This window comes from Oncorhynchus masou, unplaced genomic scaffold (assembly GCF_036934945.1).
Source record: "Oncorhynchus masou masou isolate Uvic2021 unplaced genomic scaffold, UVic_Omas_1.1 unplaced_scaffold_949, whole genome shotgun sequence".
Lineage (NCBI taxonomy): Eukaryota > Metazoa > Chordata > Actinopteri > Salmoniformes > Salmonidae > Oncorhynchus > Oncorhynchus masou.
In genome coordinates, this window is record NW_027015986.1 from 211,183 (window position 1) to 232,584 (window position 21,402).

The following is a 21,402-nucleotide window of genomic DNA, read 5'->3' on the forward strand; positions in this document are numbered from 1 at the left end:
ACACAAACAGACAGAGAGTGGTGAAATTCCACAGTGTGCCATCAGAGCAGCAAGATTTGTGACCTGTTCCATACAGGGGCAACCAGTGAGGATCAAGAACCATTGTAAAGACCAGTATGGACTTATTTATTTTAGTGTCCTTTCAAATTGTACCTTGTAAAAACACTATATATATATATATAATATGACATTTTCAATGTCTTTATTGTTTTGAAACTTCTGTATGTGTGATGTAAAGACTGTTAATTTTTATTGTTTACCTTACTTGCTTTGGCAATGTTAACACATAGAACCATGTAAAGAAAGTATTGAATTGAATTGACAGGTACAGACAGAACCATAGTAAAGAGAACATCAGGTAGTTGTGTACTATCAGGGAACAGGATAGAACCCCTCCAGTGTAGAACCACAGTAAAGTCCAGTATGGACTATCAATACAAGTCACCATTCAGAATGTGACCCAGTTCACGGGTCTGAACAGAACTGGGGGACGTCAGACATCAAGTTGTAGAAACACAACTGGAATATAATTAGTTTGTGATTCATTGTTAATGGATTTTCAACGAGGAACACAGAGGAACAACCCTGACAACACACATAACATAACACTAAAAACACATGGAGGAAACCACAAAGTGACCATATTTCATGTTGAGGCCCAGTTCAATGGAGGAACCATCTAAATCAGAACTGGGGGATCAGACCTGGTTATGTGGAAGTGGTGACTACGCAGGGAATATATTTTTGTGAACAAACACTAAACATGATATTGTAATAAATCCCTCATCTGTCTGATATATTCATTTCCCCTCCCCTCCTCCCTACGTAGAACACTACTTTAGACCTGGTCAGAAGCACCGTAGTGCACTACGTAGGGAATAGGGAACCATTTAGAACAGAGACAGTAATTCCCCTGAACATCTTCCTCTTCCTCTTCTGGTTTCTTGAACAGCCCTTCACTCCTCCCCTCTTCCTCCCCTCCTCCCTCTTCATTCTATTCTATCAGCCACACCACTAGCTCATCTCCACACAATACATTTACAAGTTAAAGACACACCTTGGAATAAATAACAAAGGAAAACTATTACTAGATGAAGTTGAGTGTTTTTTATTATTTCCCATCACCATAAATCATATTTAATCACTGAACAGTAGCAGACCTAACTTCATCTGTTCCTGACTCTGGATAGTGGATTAAAAAGACCATCAATCTCCAATGATATTAAAGTACTATTCTGAACATTACTGATATACTGAGTGGCAAGTCAAGATATCTGCTGGTTTTATTGTTTGGTCAACAGCACCACCTGCTGGACAGGTTTAATGTTGCTGGACTGAGCAGTATGGGAGGATGAAAGATGACACATTTAGGGCCGGTTTCCTGGACATCTACATTGAACATACTGTTTAGTCCAGGACTAGGATTCATCTGTGTCTGGGAAACCAGACCATATAGTTTAGTAGAAAGGAAGTGATACCAGCTTGTAGTGGGCTGACTAGTCCTGAATTGTCCTTTAGTTCCTGGACCATTTTCCATGCAGCTCCAGGTGACAGAGAACACATCAATTAGGACCGAGCCAACAAGCTGATCAATGATACTGAGGAGAATTACATAGAGACAGAGAACCAACTGAGAAAACATATCAATGGTTCTGAATGACAACCAATATACATCAACACCAGACATCATGATTCATGGAAATGTACAAGATTAAAACATTGGATTGAATTTTAATTAATAACAAATCAGTTTACAGTTTAACCAGCTCAGCAGAACCAGTGAGACCAAACCCAGGATAGAGGGGCTGAGTGAATGTGGTCTGGACTCTGTGGAGGAGGGTCATTGTGTCAGAGACACTGTAGAAGGACAGAGTACCTGCCTTGTGATCCAGGTACACTCCTACTCTGGAGGACTGAGGGCCTGATACTTTAGTCACAACATTATTGTGTATGAACCAATAACCATCACTATCGTAATATAAACTCCAGGACTTGTTATTGAGTCCAAATCCACCATCTTCCCCTGTTCTGCTGATGTCTTTATATGAGACTGCTGTAACAACACCACCAGTCCTCTCCACCTCCCAGTAACAGCGTCCAGACAGACCCTCTCTACACAGAACCTGCCTGTAGTTGGTGAATCTGTCTGGATGGTCAGGATATGGTTGGACTTGGCCTGTACAGGTCACCTTTCTGTTCCCTTCAGACAGAGAGAGGAGTGTGTGTGCTGTGTTTGGGTCCAGTGTGAGCTGACAGGAATCTGGGAGAAGAGCAGAGACCAACGAGGGGAGTCAGAACAATAAGTTAAGTCAGATACTGTATCTCCCCTGTCTTTGATTAGAGCACAGCAGAGATCAAATCAGAGAAATATGAGGAGTCAGATAGAGACCCAGTCTTTGATTAGATCTACTATTGCTATATATTTCTAGAGGGATTGTTAGGAGTGTCAGTAAAAAGAGACTGTTAGTTACTTCACAATAAAGAGACTCACATTGTAACAACTGTTCTCTGGTCTTGGGCTCTGGAGGCAGTACAACATCCACTATATTCACTACAGACACACAAACACATTGACAGAGAGAGGGAATGTTATCATCAGACCATATTCCACATGTATATGACTAGTAGGGAACTTTCAATGGTCTAAAGTTGATGTTCTTATTGTTTTCAACACACCTGTAGTGGAGATCTTGGTCCATTCTCCTTTAAGGAAGTCTTCTAGTTTCTCTCTCAGTTCAGACACAGTCTGACTCACATCTCCAAAGGACTGAAGAGGACGGACAACGATGCTGGGTAAGTCTGAAGATACACTGATACTGGAGAGAGACTGATACCTCTGGAGAGAGAGAGAGAGAGAGACTGATACCTCTGGAGAGAGAGAGAGAGAGAGAGAGAGAGACTGATACCTCTGGAGAGAGAGAGAGAGAGAGACTGATACCTCTGGAGAGAGAGAGAGAGAGAGAGGGACGGACAGAGAGAGAGAGAGAGAGAGAGAGAGACGGAGAGAGAGAGAGAGAGAGAGACGGACAGAGAGAGAGAGAGAGAGAGAGAGAGAGGGACGGAGAGGGAGAGAGAGAGAGAGAGAGAGAGAGAGAGAGAGGGACGGAGAGAGAGAGAGACCTCTGGAGAGAGGGAGACAGAGAGAGAGAGAGAGGGACGGACAGAGAGAGAGAGAGAGAGGGACGGACAGAGAGAGAGAGAGAGGGACTGACAGAGAGAGAGGGACGGACAGAGAGAGGGGACGGAGAGAGAGAGAGGGACGGACAGAGAGAGAGAGAGAGGGACAGACAGAGAGAGAGAGAGGGGACGGACAGAGAGAGAGAGACGGACTGGAGAGAGAGAGAGAGGGGACGGACAGAGAGAGAGAGAGGGGGACGGACGGAGAGAGAGAGAGAGGGGGACGGACAGAGAGAGAGAGAGAGGGGGACGGACAGAGAGAGAGAGAGGGGGACGGACAGAGAGAGAGAGGGGGACGGACAGAGAGAGAGAGAGGGGACGGACAGAGAGAGAGAGGGGGACGGAGAGAGAGAGGGGGACGGACAGAGAGAGAGCGGGGGACGGACAGAGAGAGAGCGGGGGACAGAGAGAGAGAGAGGGACGGACAGAGAGAGAGGGAGAGGGACGGACAGAGAGAGAGAGAGGGGCACGGACAGAGAGAGAGAGAGGGGGACGGACAGAGAGAGGGGACGGAGAGAGAGAGAGAGGGGGACGGGAGAGAGAGAGCGAGGGGGACGGACAGAGAGAGAGCGAGGGGGACGGACAGAGAGAGAGAGAGAGGGGGACGGACAGAGAGAGAGAGAGGGGGACGGACAGAGAGAGAGAGAGAGGGGGACGGACAGAGAGAGAGAGAGAGGGGGACGGACAGAGAGAGAGAGAGGGGGGACAGACAGAGAGAGAGAGAGAGGGGACGGACAGAGGAGAGAGAGGGGGACGGACAGAGGGAGAGAGGGGGACGGACAGAGGGAGAGAGGGGGACGGACAGAGGGAGAGAGGGGGACGGACAGAGAGAGAGAGAGGGGGACGGACAGAGAGAGAGAGAAAGAGAGGGGGACGGACAGAGAGAGAGAGAAAGAGAGGGGGACGGACAGAGAGAGAGAGAGAAAGAGAGGGGGACGGACAGAGAGAGAGAGAGAGGGGGACGGACAGGGGGAGAGAGAGGGGGACGGACAGAGGGAGAGAGGGGGACGGACAGAGAGAGAGAGGGGGACGGACAGAGAGAGAGAGGGGGACGGACAGAGAGAGATAGGGGGACGGACAGAGAGAGATAGGGGGACGGACAGAGAGAGAGAGGGGGACGGACAGAGAGAGAGAGGGGGACGGACAGAGAGAGAGAGGGACGGACAGAGAGAGAGGGGGACGGACAGAGAGAGAGAGGGGGACGGACAGAGAGAGAGAGAGGGGGACGGACAGAGAGAGAGAGGGGGACGGACAGAGAGAGAGAGGGGGACGGACAGAGAGACGGAGAGGGGGACGGACAGAGAGAGAGAGGGGGACGGACAGAGAGAGAGAGGGGGACGGACAGAGAGAGAGAGAGGGGGACGGACAGAGAGAGAGAGAGAGAAAGAGAGGGGGACGGACAGAGAGAGAGAGAAAGAGAGGGGGACGGACAGAGAGAGAGAGAGAGAAAGAGAGGGGGACGGACAGAGAGAGAGAGAGAGAGGGGGACGGACAGGGGAGAGAGAGGGGGACGGACAGAGGGAGAGAGAGGGGGACGGACAGAGGGAGAGAGGGAGACGGACAGAGAGAGAGAGAGAGAGAGAGGGGGACGGACAGAGAGAGAGAGAGAGGGGGACGGACAGAGGGAGACGGACAGAGGGAGAGAGGGGGACGGACAGAGAGAGAGAGAGAGGGGGACGGACAGAGAGAGAGAGAGAGAGGGGGACGGACAGAGAGAGAGAGAGAGGGGGACGGACAGAGGGAGAGAGAGAGGGGGACGGACAGAGGGAGAGAGAGAGGGGGACGGACAGAGAGAGAGAGGGGGACGGACAGAGAGAGAGAGGGGGACGGACAGAGAGAGAGAGGGGGACGGACAGAGAGAGAGGGGGACGGACAGAGAGAGAGAGGGGGACGGACAGAGAGAGAGAGGGGGACGGACAGAGAGAGAGAGGGGGACGGACAGAGAGAGAGAGAGAGAGAGGGGGACGGACAGAGAGAGAGAGGGGGACGGACAGAGAGAGAGAGGGACGGACAGAGAGAGAGAGAGAGAGAGGGGACGGACAGAGAGAGAGAGGGGACGGACAGAGAGAGAGAGGGACGGACAGAGAGAGAGAGGGACGGACAGAGAGAGAGAGAGGGACAGACAGAGGGACGGACAGAGAGAGAGGAGGGACGGACAGAGAGAGAGAGGGGGACGGACAGAGAGAGAGAGGGGGACGGACAGAGAGAGAGAGGGGACGGACGGACAGAGAGAGAGAGGGAGAGAGGGACGGACAGAGAGAGAGAGAGAGAGGGACAGAGAGAGAGAGAGAGAGGGACGGACAGAGAGAGAGAGGGGGACGGACAGAGAGAGGGAGAGGGGGACGGACAGACAGAGGGAGAGACAGAGAGAGCGAGGGACGAACAAACAGAGAGACAGGACAGAGGGGGACGGACAGAGAGAGAGAGAGAGAGAGAGGGGGACGGACAGAGAGAGAGAGGGGGACGGACAGAGAGAGAGAGGGGGACGGACAGAGAGAGAGAGGGGACGGACAGAGAGAGAGAGAGAGAGGGGACGGACAGAGAGAGAGAGGGGGACGGACAGAGAGAGAGAGAGAGGGAGGGACGGACAGAGAGAGAGAGAGAGAGGGACGGACAGAGAGAGAGAGAGAGGGACAGAGAGAGAGAGGGGGACGGACAGAGAGAGGGAGAGGGGGACGGACAGACAGAGGGACGGACAGACAGACAGACAGACAGAGGGAGAGACAGAGAGAGTGAGGGACGAACAAACAGAGAGACAGGACAGAGAGGGAGGGACAGAGAGAGAGGGACGGACAGAGAGAGGGACGGACAGACAGAGGGACGGACAGACAGAGGGACGGACAGACAGAGGGACGGACAGACAGAGGGACGGACAGAGAGGGACGGACAGACAGACAGACAGACAGAGAGAGGGAAGGACAGGCAGACAGACAGAGGGACGGACAGACAGACAGAGGGACGGACAGACAGAGAGAGAGAGAGGGGCGGACAGACAGAGAGAGAGAGACGGGCGGACAGAGACAGAGGGACGGACAGACAGAGGGACGGACAGACAGAGATAGGGACGGACAGGCAGACAGAGAGAGAGGGACGGACAGGCCAACAGAGAGAGAGGGACGGACGGACAGAGGGACGGACAGACAGACAGAGGGACGGACAGACAGACAGACAGAGAGGGATGGACAGACAGACAGACAGAGAGGGACGGACAGACAGAGAGAGAGAGAGGGGCGGACAGACAGAGAGAGAGAGAGGGGCGGACAGAGACAGAGGGACGGACAGACAGAGGGACGGACAGACAGAGAGATAGGGACGGACAGGCAGACAGAGAGAGAGGGACGGACAGACAGAGAGAGAGAGAGGGGCGGACAGAGAGAGAGGGACGGACGGACAGAGGGACGGACAGACAGAGGGACGGACAGACAGAGGGACGGACAGACAGAGGGACGGACAGACAGACAGAGGGACGGACAGACAGACAGAGGGACGGACGGACAGACAGACAGAGAGGGATGGACAGACAGACAGACAGAGAGGGACGGACAGACCGACAGAGAGAGAGGGACGGACAGACAGAGACAGAGGGACGGACAGACAGAGGGACGGACAGACAGAGGGACGGACAGACAGAGGGACAGACAGACAGAGAGGGATGGACAGACAGACAGACAGAGAGGGATGGACAGACAGACAGACAGACAGAGAGGTATGGACAGACAGACAGACAGAGAGGGATGGACAGACAGACAGACAGAGAGGGATGGACAGACAGACAGACAGAGAGGGATGGACAGACAGACAGAGACAGAGAGGGATGGACAGACAGACAGAGACAGAGAGGGACGGACAGACAGACAGAGAGAGAGGGACGGACAGAGAGAGAGAGAGAGAGGGACGGACAGACAGAGAGGGACAGACAGACAGAGAGAGAGAGGGACGGACAGAGAGAGAGAGAGGGACGGACAGAGAGACATTTCCCATGAAGTTAATTTCATATCACATGTAACAAGACAGTTTAGTTACCTGGAGGAAATGGATGTGATCCTCTGTGTGTGAGAGCTGCTCCAGCTCAGTGCTTCTCTTCCTCAGCTCAGCGATCTCCTGCTTCAGTTGCTCCAGGAGTCCTTCAGCTTGACTCACTTGAGCCTTCTCTTGGGCTCTGATCAGCTCCTTCACCTCAGAGCTCCTTCTCTCAATGGAGCGGATCAGCTCAGTAAAGATCTGATCACTGTCCTCCACTGCTGACTGTGCAGAGCGCTAGAGAGAGAGAGAGAGAGAGAGAGAGAGAGAGAGAGAGAGAGAGAGAGAGAGAGAGAGAGAGAGAGAGAGAGAGAGAGAGAGAGAGAGAGAGAGAGAGAGACACAGAGAGAGAGAGACACAGAGAGAGAGAGACACAGAGAGAGAGAGACACAGAGAGAGAGAGACACAGAGAGAGAGACAGAGAGAGAGACAGGTTCAGTCAGAACTCTCCAGGTCCACCAGGCCTTGTTCTCCCTCCTGGACAGACAGGTACAGGACACCTCTTGGTCCTGCTCTACTCTCCTCCCTCCTGGACAGACAGGTACAGAACACCTCTTGGTCCTGCTCTACTCTCCTCCCTCCTGGACAGACAGGTACAGAACACCTCTTGGTCCTGCTCTACTCTCCTCCCTCCTGGACAGACAGGTACAGAACACCTCTTGGTCCTGCTCTACTCTCCACCCTCCTGGACAGACAGGTACAGAACACCTCTTGGTCCTGCTCTACTCTCCACCCTCCTGGACAGACAGGTACAGAACACCTCTTGGTCCTGCTCTACTCTCCTCCCTCCTGGACAGACAGGTACAGAACACCTCTTGGTCCTGCTCTACTCTCCACCCTCCTGGACAGACAGGTACAGAACACCTCTTGGTCCTGCTCTACTCTCCTCCCTCCTGGACAGACAGGTACAGAACACCTCTTGGTCCTGCTCTACTCTCCTCCCTCCTGGACAGACAGGTACAGAACACCTCTTGGTATATCATATATATCTCATATCATCATTCAGAACTTTAAGCATATCTTTGGGAGGACGCCCAGCCTGTTTGACAAAGATAAACAAAGAATTTTTTCCAAATTTGTGCTGACAAAATAATCAAATGTAATGTTTTTTACCAAAAACTCTACATGGACAGCAGAAAGCTGTGATCAATTAAATACAACGTTAACTAGATATTATCTGTGTCATTTATAGCCTTTCACAGATAGTAAAACTACATTAAATACAACGTTAACTAGATATTATCTGTGTCATTTATAGCCTGGCACAGATAGTAAAACTACATTAAATACAACGTTAACTAGATATTATCTGTGTCATTTATAGCCTGGCACAGAGAGTGAAACTACATTAAATACAACGTTAACTAGATATTATCTGTGTCATTTATAGCCTGGCACAGATAGTAAAACTACTGTAGCGACCCGCACAGACAGCTGTGTGTTATGTGTTCGGCTAGTAGCTGGTTGTGTTGTACTTACCAGTTCCCAGTGTTCGCGGGGTCCGACATGCCAATCAACCTGCTATCTGCCAATCACAGGAATGCCTGGGATGTTCTGATGCCGGGCATCCTGGTGGTTGGCGGAGTGGCGTGGAGGGGGCGGGGCATTGGAAGTTAAGCTTCAGCCTTTGTTCTCTCTCTGACGTCTGGGCTTCACAAGAGAAGGTCCCGATTGGCTTGTGGGGTATCTTTCATTTATTTGGCGTGAGCTCAGGCCAAACAGTAGCCTGTGTAAAGTTGCTAATAAACCGTCAATTCGTAACTCAATCCTCTGTCTGGACAATTGTTCCTTTATGATCGAGTCAGGTCATTACACTACATTAAATACAACGTTAACTAGATATCATCGCCACATAACTTATGTCGAATTTAAAAGACACCGTTACCGTTAGTAACGTCTGTTACACTGTAACTTACAGGCAGCCTCACATAAAAACCTATTGGTTAACAAAGCTTTGATTATGACCAAAGTCTATAGTAGTGAAAACTCTCTCTCTCTATTCTAACTTACCACACATTCACATCACTGCCTCGACATGAATGTGTCCTGTCAGAGCCGTTTCCTGTCCGTTAACCGTTAACAGTCTCGAGCCACAGCTTAACCAATGAGCTACAAGGAGGACTGACAGTCACGAGAGGTGCAGCAGCCTCTGCAGCAGCAGCCTCCCCCGGGTCCTAGTGCCCGCCCGGTAAGACGGTTAAGATGCGATGGAACGGTTGACGGAGAGAAAATAAATCAGAGAAAATATATTGACTGATATATTGAATTGTTTAGGGAAGCTTTAGCTTTGGCTTTAATACATTCTGAAAATACTTGAAAATAAAAATAATAGTAGCCCTCCTCAGGAACAACAAAACCCTCACAGACCAACTTCTTCTTCTATGATATAATGGAGGTCCTCAAATCTTATTTTGGGGATATGGAGGCGTCTCGTGTGGCCAATAGCCTGGGGAAATGCATAGCGCCAAATTCAAATAATACGCGATAAAACTCAAACTTTCATTAAATCACACATGCAGGGTACTCAATTAAAGCTACACTCGTTATGAATCCAGCCAACATGTCAGATTTTAAAAATGCTTTTCGGGGAAAGCATGAGAAGCTATTATCTGATAGCATGCACCCCCCTGAACCACCTGAACGAGATGTAAACAAATGAATTAGCGTCGCCGGCGCTACACAAAACGCTGAAATAAAATATAAAACATGCATTACCTTTGACGAGCTTCTTTGTTGGCACTCCAATATGTCCCATAAACATCACAATTGGTCCTTTTTTTCGATTAATTCCGTCCATGTTTACCCAAAATGTCCATTTATAAAGCCCGTTTTGATCCAGAAAAAAAACAGCTTTCCAAAACGCAACGTCATGACAAAACATTTCAAAAGTTGCTTAAAACTATGCCAAAATACTTCAAACTACTTTTGTAATCCAACTTTAGGTATTTTTAAGCGTTAATAATCGATCAAATTGTTGACGGGGCGATCTGTATTCAATAACAGCAAGTCAATAATACATGCACGGTTTTCTCTCTTCCATAACATAATCCACAGTGTCACCTCTGCCTCTTCTTCGTTTCACCAATGAATAACTTCAACCCAAAGACTGGTGACATCCTGTGGAAGTTGTAGGAACTGTAAACTGGGCGCTATCTAATTTCCCTTGACAAAGACAATTCAGGGAACTGCCAGAGGGATTTTTGTTTTTCTGAACAGTTTTTCCTTGGGCTTTTGCCTGCTACATAAGTTCTGTTATAGTCACAGACATGATTGAACCAGTTTTAGAATCTTCAGAGTGTTTTCTATCCACACATACTAATCATATGCATATACTATAGTCCTGGCATGAGTAGCAGGAAGTTGAACAACAAAACCCACATGCTTTTTATCAAAAAGTAGAAATGCTGCACCCTATCCTTTAAGAGGTGTGGTCCACAAACCAACATTAAAACCCTCACAGACCAACTTCTTCTATGATATAATGGAGATCCTCAAACCAACGTTAAAGGTGCATGGCGCCACCTACTGTTCTGGAGTGTGTTCAATCACGGTTTACACCTCTAAATCCTCCAACCAAACTCAGTACTTCTGAGAAAATAAGAGAGTCCTCCTAACTTCTAATAGACCCTCCCCCATCCCCCAAATCACTTCCAAGTGTAATGTTTACTGTTAATTTCTGACTGTTTATTTCACTTTTGTTTATTGTCTATTTCACTTGCTTTGGCAATGTAAACATATATTTCCATGCCAATAAAGCCCTATGAATTTAATTCAATTGAGAGAGAGACAGTTCCATTTTAATGTATAGGGGACATGAGTCGTCATGGTTACTCATGGTTATATGATGAGGCAGCCCAGTTGGTTACATGAACCAGTCTATTCTCTGAAAGGGGTCCAGACAGCCTGTTCCCAACAGTGAGGTCAGTGGGATTGAATAGGGGCCCCTCTCTCTCTCTGACTGGAGGAGAGAAGTGAAATGGTGTGTCTCCTCTGGTCAACAATACTCACCTTGAAAGACTCCACAGCCTGTTGGAGCTCCTTCAGCTCCTTCTCTCTCTCCTGGAATCTCTGCTGGACCTTCTGCTGACTCATTCCCAGCTGCCTCTGTGGAGAATCACTCTTCAATGAGCTATCAAGCTTTATTAGTCCAGTAGATCAATAGTATAGTAATGTGACATAGGACCCATAGAGAGGAAGGTCTACAATCCTGAGGAAGTCCCTTTACAATATTATATTATGTTGCTATGTGAATGATTATAGTTTTTATGGCAGGATTTCATGTATCAAGGTGTTGAGGCTGAACTTTGGACTCAAAAAACGCTATTCAGAATGATAATAGTGTTTGACTTTAGAAAATGGTGATACATTTTGAGAATCTGGGTTAACATATCTATATACACAAGGTTTGTGTTCATATTTGTTCTGCTGTGGATCCATTTCATTTGAATGATCTCATATTCAAACAGATTTAGTTCCTACTGTATTTTTAATTCTTTGTTTATCAGACAGCCACCAACAAGTTGTTCTGGTCTTACCTGTTTCTCAGTCCTCTCTGCTGCAGCTGACACTGTATCATGGCCTTTATGTTCATCCATTGTACACAGATAACAGATACACTGCTGATCGGTACGACAGTAAACCTCCAGCAGTTTGTCATGATGAGAGCAGATCTTCTCCTGTAGTTGTGCGGTGGCTTTGACCAGCTTGTGCTTCTTGAAAGCAGGAGATTCATAGTGAGATTGGAGGTGAGTCTCACAGTAAGAGGCCAGACACGCCAGACAGGACATGAGGGCTTTCTGCTTTCTGGTCCCAGTGCAGAAATCACACGCCACATCTCCAGGTCCAGCATAGCACAGAGCAGGAGGGGGAGCAGCCTGGAGTCCTGTCTTCCTCAGTTTCTCCACCAGCTCAGCCAACATGTTATTTTTCCTCAGATTAGGCCTTGGAGTGAAGGTCTCTCTGCACTGAGGACAGCTATAGACCCCTTTCAGAACATCCTGATCCCAGCAGCCCTCAATACAGCTCCTACAGTAACTGTGTCCACAGGGAATAGCGACCGGCTCCTTCAGTAGATCCAGACAGACAGAACAACAGAACTGGTCCTGGTCCAGCAGATCTCCCTGTTGAGCCATTTGGACGGTTGTTCACTCTCACACAGACAGATGACACAGAGACTCAGATCAGTTTTGTTTTCACAGAAGTTAGTTTTGGGGAGGTGTGGACTTTCTGGTTCTGCCAGATTGGTGAGTTTAGAGGGAAGGAGAGAGGGAGGGGTTAGTGGGGGGGAGGGGTTAGAGAGAGGGAGGGGTTAGAGAGAGGGAGGGAGAGGTTAGAGGGGGGAGGGGTTATAGAGAGGGAGGGGTTAGAGAGAGGGATGGAGGGGTTAGAGGGAGGGAGAGAGAAAGAAATGCATGCAACGTCGAGAAGGAGACAAAGATTTTGGTTCCTAGGTTAAATTATAGTTCCTGATTAGATTTTATTTAATCCATTTTAGAAAAAGACTAATGTAACCAAAGGTGTCCAAAGGTCTCTGAATAACTTCTGAATGCCCTGTAATGCCATCTATAGTGCCTTGCGAAATTATTCACCCCCCTTGGCATTTTTCCTATTTTGTTGCCTTACAACCTGAAATGAAAAAAGATTTTTGGAGAGTTGGTAACATTTGATTTACACAACATGCCTACCACTTTGAATGCCTACATGTCTACCACTTTGAATGCCTACATGTCTACCACTTTATTGTGAAACAAACAAGAAATAAGAGAAAAAAGAAAAGAAAACTGGAGCGTGCAAAACTATTCAACTCCCCAACGTCAATACTTTGTAGATCCACCTTTTGCTGCAATTACAGCTGCAAGTCCCTTGGGATATGTCTCTATGAGCTTGGCACATCGAGCCACTGGGATTCTTTCCCACGTTTCAATGCTAAACTTCTCCAGCTCCTTCAAGTTGGATGGGTTCCTGCTGGTGTACAGCAATCTTTAAGTCATACCACAATTGGATTGAGGTCTGGGCTTTGACTTGGCCATTCCAAGACATTTAAATGTGTCCTCTTAAGCCACTCGAGTGTTGCTTTAGCAGTATGCTTTGGGTCATTGTCCTGCTGGAAGGTGAACCTCCGTCCCAGTCTCAAATCTCTAGAAGACTGAAACAGGTTTGCCTCAAGAATTTCCCTGTATTTAGCACCATCCATCATTCCTTCAATTCTGACCAGTTTCCAGTCCCTCCTAAAAAAAAAAGCATCCCCAAAGCATGATGCTGCCACCACCATGCTTCACTGTGGGGATGGTGCTCTCGGGGTAATTATAGGTGTTGGGTTTGTGCCAGACATAGCGTTTTCCTTGATGGCCAGAGTACATTCTTCCATATGTTTGGGGAGTCTCCCACATGCCTTTTTGCGAACACCAAACGTGTTTGCTTGTTTTATTTCTAAGCAATGGCATTTTTCTGGCCACTCTTCCGTAAAGCCCAGCTCTGTGGAGTGTTCGGCTTAAAGTGGTCCTATGGACAGATACTCCAATCTCACTGTGGAGTTTTGCAGATCCTTCAGGGTTATCTTTGGTCTCTTTGTTGCCTCTCTGACTAATGCCCTCCTTGCCTGGTCCATGAGTTTTGGTGGACGGCCCTCTCTTGGCAGGTTTGTTGTGGTGCCATATTCTTTCCATTTTTGAATAATGTATTTAATGGGGCTCTGTGGGGTGTTTAAAGTTTCTGATATGTTTTTATAACTCAACCCTGGTCTGTACTTCTCCACTACTTCCCTAACCTGTATGGAGAGCTCCTTGGTCTTCATGGTGCCCCTTGCTTAGTGGTGCCCCTTGCTTAGTGGTGCCCCATGCTTAGTGGTGCTCCTTGGTCTTCATGGTGCCCCTTGCTTAGTGGTGCCCCTTGCTTAGTGGTGCCCCTTGCTTAGTGGTGCTCCTTGGTCTTCATCGTGCCCCTTGCTTAGTGGTGCCCCATGCTTAGTGGTGCCCCTTGCTTAGTGGTGCCCCATGCTTAGTGGTGCCCATTGCTTAGTGGTGCCCTTGCTTGGTGGTGCCCCTTGCTTGGTGGTGCCCCTTGCTTAGTGGTGCTCCTTGGTCTTCATGGTGCTCCTTGCTTAGTGGTGCCCCATGCTTAGTGGTGCCCCTTGCTTAGTGGTGCCCCATGCTTAGTGGTGCCCATTGCTTAGTGGTGCCCTTGCTTGGTGGTGCCCCTTGCTTGGTGGTGCCCCTTGCTTAGTGGTGCTCCTTGGTCTTCATGGTGCCCTTGCTTAGTGGTGCTCCTTGGTCTTCATGGTGCCCTTGCTTAGTGGTGCCCCTTGCTTAGTGGTGTTGCAGACACTGGGGTCCTTCAGAACAGGTGTATTTATACTGAGATCATGTGATAGATCATGTGATACTTAGATTGCCTACAGGTGGACTTTATTTAATTCATTATGTGACTTCTGAAGGTAATTGTTTGCACCAGATCTTATGTAGGGGCTTCATAGCAAAGGGGGTGGCACCAGCTCTGCGCACGGTATTCCCGGTTCGCCAACACAGCCCAGTGTGGTCTTTTCCACCTCGCCGCACTGGCCTGTCTCCGACGGAGTGTCCAACCAGGTAAGGTTTTGCAGGCTCGGTGCTCGAGACCTCAAGTGCGCTTCCACTGGCCGGTCTATCCGGTGCCGCCTCCACGCACCAGCCTTCTGGTGGCAGCCCCCCGCACCAGGCTGTCTCTCCATCTCCTCCCTACAGTCGGGAGCTGCCAGAGCCGCCCGTCATCCAGGAGCTGCAAGAATCGCCAGTCACTCCGGCGCTGTCGGAGTCGCCCTTCGCGTCAGAGCTTCCGGAATCTCCGGTCCATTCGGCACCCATTGCTAGGCTCCCCAGTCCGAGGTCGGCAGCGAGGGTCGCCGCTCGAAAGAGGCCACGGAGGCGAGTGGGACAAAGAGTATGAGTATGGTGGAGTGGGGTCCACGTCCAGCGCCAGAGCCGCCACTGTGGACAGACACCCACCCAGACCCTCCCTTATAGGTTCAGGTTTTGCGGCCGAAGTCCGCACCTTTGGGGGGAGGGGGTACTGTCACGTTCTGACCTTAGTTCCTCTGTTATGTCTTTGTTTTAGTATGGTCAGGGCGTGAGTTGGGTGGGTTGTCTATGTTCCTTTTTCTATGTTGTGTTTTGTGTTTGGCCTGGTATGGTATGGTTCTCAATCAGAGGCAGGTGTCGTTAGTTGTCTCTGATTGAGAATCATACTTAGGTAGCCTTTTCCCACCTGTGTTTCGTGGGTGATTGTTTTCTGTTATTTGTATGTCACCTTTCAGAACTGTTTCGTTTTGTTTCTCCTTCGCTATTTTTTTTTAGTGTTCTCGGTGAAATATATATATGATTAGCACTGCGCTTTGGTCCTCACCTCATTCCATCATCACACACAGTACATTAATATATACAGGACTGTGTGGTGGTAACCCTTATAGTGTTGTGGAAAATTACCAATTAGACATGCTATGCTGTTTTCTACACAGATAATTGTCTATTGTTTTGAGCTAGTATTTTTCTGCTGATACAAACTGTCTTTGTGTAACTCAGGAATGCGGCCGGTTCTGGTTGGGTGTGACCACTGTAAGTGACGTGTCCTGTTTGTTGGTATCTGCAAAGGACCCAGCTGGGTGGAGACATGCCAGAGAACAGAAACTAGCACAGAAACTTCTGAATAGTTCCTGAATAGTTTCTGAATAGTTCCTGAATACTTATGAATAATCTGTAGTGTGTCTTCCACTGTTCTGTTCTCACCACAACATGCTCTTCCCTCTAACCACTTGGCAGGGTAGCCTAGTGTAGCCTAGTGGTTAGAGTGTTGGACTAGTAACTGGAAGATTGCGAGTTCAAACCCCCGAGCTGACATGGTACAAATCTGTCGTTCTGCCCCTGAACAGGCTCAGAGTTTATTCACCCCACTGAATGCTGCATTTATATGCCACAGCTTGCACATAACCAAACAATAATTGATATGTCAAGACAAAGGTAGGGGTGTGACTTCTCAGAAATGTCCTTCTGTTTCCCAGAACTGCCTGTCGGTCTGTTGTTGAGCGGCTGGTATCACCCCTCCCCCATTATCCCCCATGTTGTTCCACCTCCTTGTGGGAGGAGCCAGGCGAGGCCACAGATCAGGTAAGTACAGATTCTTCTCCAGTGACGTCAACGTGATACTACCTCTGTTACACGGAACACATAACCTAGATCAGAGGAAGTTGATTTACAAACAGCAGAATGTTCTGGGTGGTGATGTGTGTTCCAGCTTCCACTGCCAACAAGGAACACAACTTCTTAACTGACTTGCCTGGTTAAATAAAGGTAAAATTAAAAAAAAAAAATTCTCACACACATTCCTCACTACTGCAGACCTTAGCCTGAGTCCCAGTCTATTTGTGTAATCATGCCAAATCCTTGTCACTCATGGTGATGCCAAATGTAATGAGAGTTGTCAAAAACACAAATCTATGACTCAGGCAACAGACACCTAGGATTATTCCTGTAGTCAACTCACACTCACACCACAAACACACACATTAACCCACTACCTGTATGTCTCCTCTGTCTAGGATCACTAACCCACTACCTGTATGTCTCCTCTGTCTAGGATCACTAACCCACATTAACCCACTACCTGTATGTCTCCTCTGTCTAGGATCACTAACCCACTACCTGTATGTCTCCTCTGTCTAGGATCACTAACCCACTACCTGTATGTCTCCTCTGTCTAGGATCACTAACCCACTACCTGTATGTCTCCTCTGTCTAGGATCACTAACCCACTACCTGTATGTCTCCCCTGTCTAGGATCACTAACCCACTACCTGTATGTCTCCCCTGTCTAGGATCACTAACCCACTACCTGTATGTCTCCCCTGTCTAGGATCACTAACCCACACTAACCCACTACCTGTATGTCTCCTCTGTCTAGGATCACTAACCCACTACCTGTATGTCTCCTCTGTCTAGGATCACTAACCCACACTAACCCACTACCTGTATGTCTCCTCTGTCTAGGATCACTAACCCACTACCTGTATGTCTCCTCTGTCTAGGATCACTAACCCACTACCTGTATGTCTCCCCTGTCTAGGATCACTAACCCACTACCTGTATGTCTCCTCTGTCTAGGATCACTAACCCACACTAACCCACTACCTGTATGTCTCCCCTGTCTAGGATCACTAACCCACTACCTGTATGTCTCCTCTGTCTAGGATCACTAACCCACTACCTGTATGTCTCCTCTGTCTAGGATCACTAACCCACTACCTGTATGTCTCCTCTGTCTAGGATCACTAACCCACTACCTGTATGTCTCCTCTGTCTAGGATCACTAACCCACTACCTGTATGTCTCCCCTGTCTAGGATCATTAACCCACTACCTGTATGTCTCCTCTGTCTAGGATCACTAACCCACTACCTGTATGTCTCCCCTGTCTAGCATTAGTAACTGTGTGGTGGTAACCCTGTAGTCACCCTGCTGTCTCTACCTCTCTACCTCACAGAGTACAATAATATATACAGGACTGTGTGGTGGTAACCCTGTAGTCACCCTGCTGTCTCTACCTCTCTACCTCACAGAGTACATTAATATATACAGGACTGTGTGGTGGTAACCCTGTAGTCACCCTGCTGTCTCTACCTCTCTACCTCACAGAGTACATTAATATATACAGGACTGTGTGGTGGTAACCCTGTAGTCACCCTGCTGTCTCTACCTCTCTACCTCACAGAGTACATTAATATATACAGGACTGTGTGGTGGTAACCCTGTAGTCACCCTGCTGTCTCTACCTCTCTACCTCACAGAGTACATTAATATATACAGGACTGTGTGGTGGTAACCCTGTAGTCACCCTGCTGTCTCTACCTCTCTACCTCACAGAGTACATTAATATATACAGGACTGTGTGGTGGTAACCCTGTAGTCACCCTGCTGTCTCTACCTCTCTACCTCACAGAGTACATTAATATATACAGGACTGTGTGGTGGTAACCCTGTAGTCACCCTGCTGTCTCTACCTCTCTACCTCACAGAGTACATTAATATATACAGGAATGTGTGGTGGTAACCCTGTAGTCACCCTGCTGTCTCTACCTCTCTACCTCACAGAGTACATTAATATATACAGGACTGTGTGGTGGTAACCCTGTAGTCACCCTGCTGTCTCTACCTCTCTACCTCACAGAGTACATTAATATATACAGGACTGTGTGGTGGTAACCCTGTAGTCACCCTGCTGTCTTTACCTCTCTACCTCACAGAGTACATTAATATATACAGGACTGTGTGGTGGTAACCCTGTAGTCACCCTGCTGTCTCTACCTCTCTACCTCACAGAGTACATTAATATATACAGGACTGTGTGGTGGTAACCCTGTAGTCACCCTGCTGTCTCTACCTCTCTACCTCACAGAGTACATTAATATATACAGGACTGTGTGGTGGTAACCCTGTAGTCACCCTGCTGTCTCTACCTCTCTACCTCACAGAGTACATTAATATATACAGGACTGTGTGGTGGTAACCCTGTAGTCACTCTGCTGTCTCTACCTCTCAGAGTACATTAATATATACAGGACTGTGTGGTGGTAACCCTGTAGTCAGCCTGCTGTCTCTACCTCTCTACCTCACAGAGTACATTAATATATACAGGACTGTGTGGTGGTAACCCTGTAGTCAGCCTGCTGTCTCTACCTCTCTACCTCACAGAGTACATTAATATATACAGGACTGTGTGGTGGTAACCCTGTAGTCACCCTGCTGTCTCTACCTCTCTACCTCTCAGAGTACATTAATATATACAGGACTGTGTGGTGGTAACCCTGTAGTCACCCTGCTGTCTCTACCTCTCTACCTCACAGAGTACATTAATATATACAGGACTGTGTGGTGGTAACCCTGTAGTCACCCTGCTGTCTCTACCTCTCTACCTCACAGAGTATATTAATAACTCTTAAGGATCTCTTCAGGATTGGTGTACCGGGATGGTTGTTGCTAATGTGACAACATGACGTTGTAAGTAACAGTAAACTTTACAGGACATGTCTTGTATGGACAGAAAACATTCTTGTTAACCTTTATACGAGGTGTTGGACGCTAACAATTCATTAAAAGTCCTACGATGTGATTTTCTGGATTTCTTCTCCTCATTTTGTGTCAGCGTTGAAGTGTACCTATGATGAAAATTACAGGCCTCTCTCATCTTTTTAAGTGGGAGAACTTGCACAATTGGTGGCTGACTAAATACTTTTTTGCCCCACTCTATGCATATCCTAGTTTCTGGGCTGAATAGCAGGCAGTTTACCTTGGGCTTTTCATCCGGTGGTGAAAATAGTGCCCCCTAACCTAGTGAGGTTAATCTAACTGCACTGTCCAATTTACAGTAGCTATTACAGTGGAATAATACTATTGTTTGGTGAGAGTAGAAAAACATGTTATAGCAGCAACTGGTTTGATACATTCACCTCTTGTCATGTCCTGACCTTGGTTCCTTGTTTTTGTCTCTATTTTAGGTTGGTCAGGGCATATTTTAGGTTGGTCAGGGCGTGAGTTGGGGTGGGCATTCTATGTTTGGCCTGGTATGGCTCTCAATCAGAGGTAGCTGTCAATCGTTGTCCCTGATTGAGGACCATACTTAGGCAGCCTGTTTTTCCCACTTGAGTTGTGAGTGATTATTTTCTGTTTAGTGTTTTGTTGCACCTTGCAGAACTGTTCGTTGTGTCGGTTTGTTGTTTTTTTGTTCAAGTATTCATCTTCATTAAACTCATTATGAATACGCTGCACTTTGGTCCTCCTCTCCTTCCACCAAACAGCCGACAGCCGTGACACCTCTGTAGGTAAATAATGTACTTACATTCAGTCATCTGCTCTGATTTGTCATCCCGAGGGTCCCAGAGATAAAATGTAGCATAGTTTTGTTTGATAAAATAAATGTTTATATTCAAATGTAGGAAAATCTCTCTCTCTTCCTTTCTGAGTTAACTGGGACAAGACTTTTGAAGCTTTGGCTGGCAACTGTTTAAGAGATGGCTTGCTGATAAAAACCAAACAGCCACATTCCAGTCCATGATTAGTGGTGCATGTGAGACATATTTGTGGACCGGATGGGTCTAGACCTGTGTGGACAAGTTAAAACTTTTAAGCATAAACCCTGTGTGGGTCAAAAACCTTTGTGTGGGTTATAAACCCTGTGTGGGTTAAAAAGCGCTGTAGAAATATATAATGATATAATGCATGTCTCTGTCCTAGCTATTTGCTAGAGGTCAGCTAACCAGTGCTAGTGGTCATCAGCTAACCTTTAGCTCTGAAATCTCTCGCCAGCCTTCACAACGCAATTCTAGCCAAAGCATACCGGACCTGTCTTCTCTCCATATCCCCGGATTCCCACCGCAAGCTCTGTACCTTTTCGCCTGGATCATTGCAGCTAGCTAGCTGCAGTCCGTGTGTCTACTCCTGGCTAACATCTCTGTCCCGAAGCTAGCACCAATTAGCCTGGAGCTAGCCCATGCTAGGACCACGTTATCTGCCCGAGGGGCTTATTCGACAGGCCCCTTTGTCGCGACGTCACCTGAACGCCCATCTGCTAAATGCGGCCCGCTAATGTTAGCTGTCTAGAGCATATCGACTGATATAGGTCCATCGGACAATATCTTGGGCCACTATACTTATTTTGCCAATTGGACTGGTCCCCTTTACCACACGGAACTCCACTAATCTATCACTACTGGTCTACCAACGGAAACGCACGAGGAGGCTAAAAACAGACTTCCTCCATCATCTGCTAGCTTGTTAGCCTCTTCCTGGTAGCCGGCTCGCTAGCCATCTGCTAGCCTGCTACAAACGGCCTAGCTAGCTGTCTGAATCGTGACCCCAACCACTGAACTCACTGAACCCTTATGATCACTTGGCTAAGCATGCCTCTCCTCAATGTCAATAGTCCTGCTCAATATGCCTTGTCTATTGCTGTTCTGGTTGGTATTTATTGTCTTATTTCACTGTAGAGCCTCCAGTCCTGCTCAATATGTGAATACAGTGGAGGTAAACATAGGCATTGAGTGACGATGAGAGAAATATTGTCTCTAGAAACATCATTTAAACCAGCCTCTGCCCCCAGATGTGCCCTGGACACCAAAAGTGAACTGATTGCCCCCCATCTATCTTCAGAGCTCGTGCTGCTTGGTAACCTAAATTGGGACATGCTT

The 21,402-nt window shown here is 48.0% G+C and overlaps 1 protein-coding gene and 1 pseudogene across 1 annotated transcript; one reads left to right on the forward strand and one right to left on the reverse strand.

Annotated features, from left to right (window-relative positions):
• The window catches only part of LOC135538380 (E3 ubiquitin-protein ligase TRIM47-like), a 38,841-nt pseudogene extending 22,538 nt beyond the window's left edge, over positions 1–16,303 (forward strand).
• Positions 1,712–12,408, reverse strand: LOC135538382 (tripartite motif-containing protein 16-like). The gene is made up of 6 exons (XM_064964288.1): positions 11,733–12,408; positions 11,206–11,301; positions 7,201–7,434; positions 2,677–2,836; positions 2,492–2,551; positions 1,712–2,260 (listed from the first exon to the last, which is right to left on the reverse strand). Exons 1-6 carry the CDS (start codon positions 12,327–12,329, stop codon positions 1,752–1,754), a joined length of 1,656 nt encoding a protein of 551 aa, XP_064820360.1. The 5' UTR covers positions 12,330–12,408; the 3' UTR covers positions 1,712–1,751.
• Positions 16,304–21,402: the final 5,099 nt, after the last annotated feature.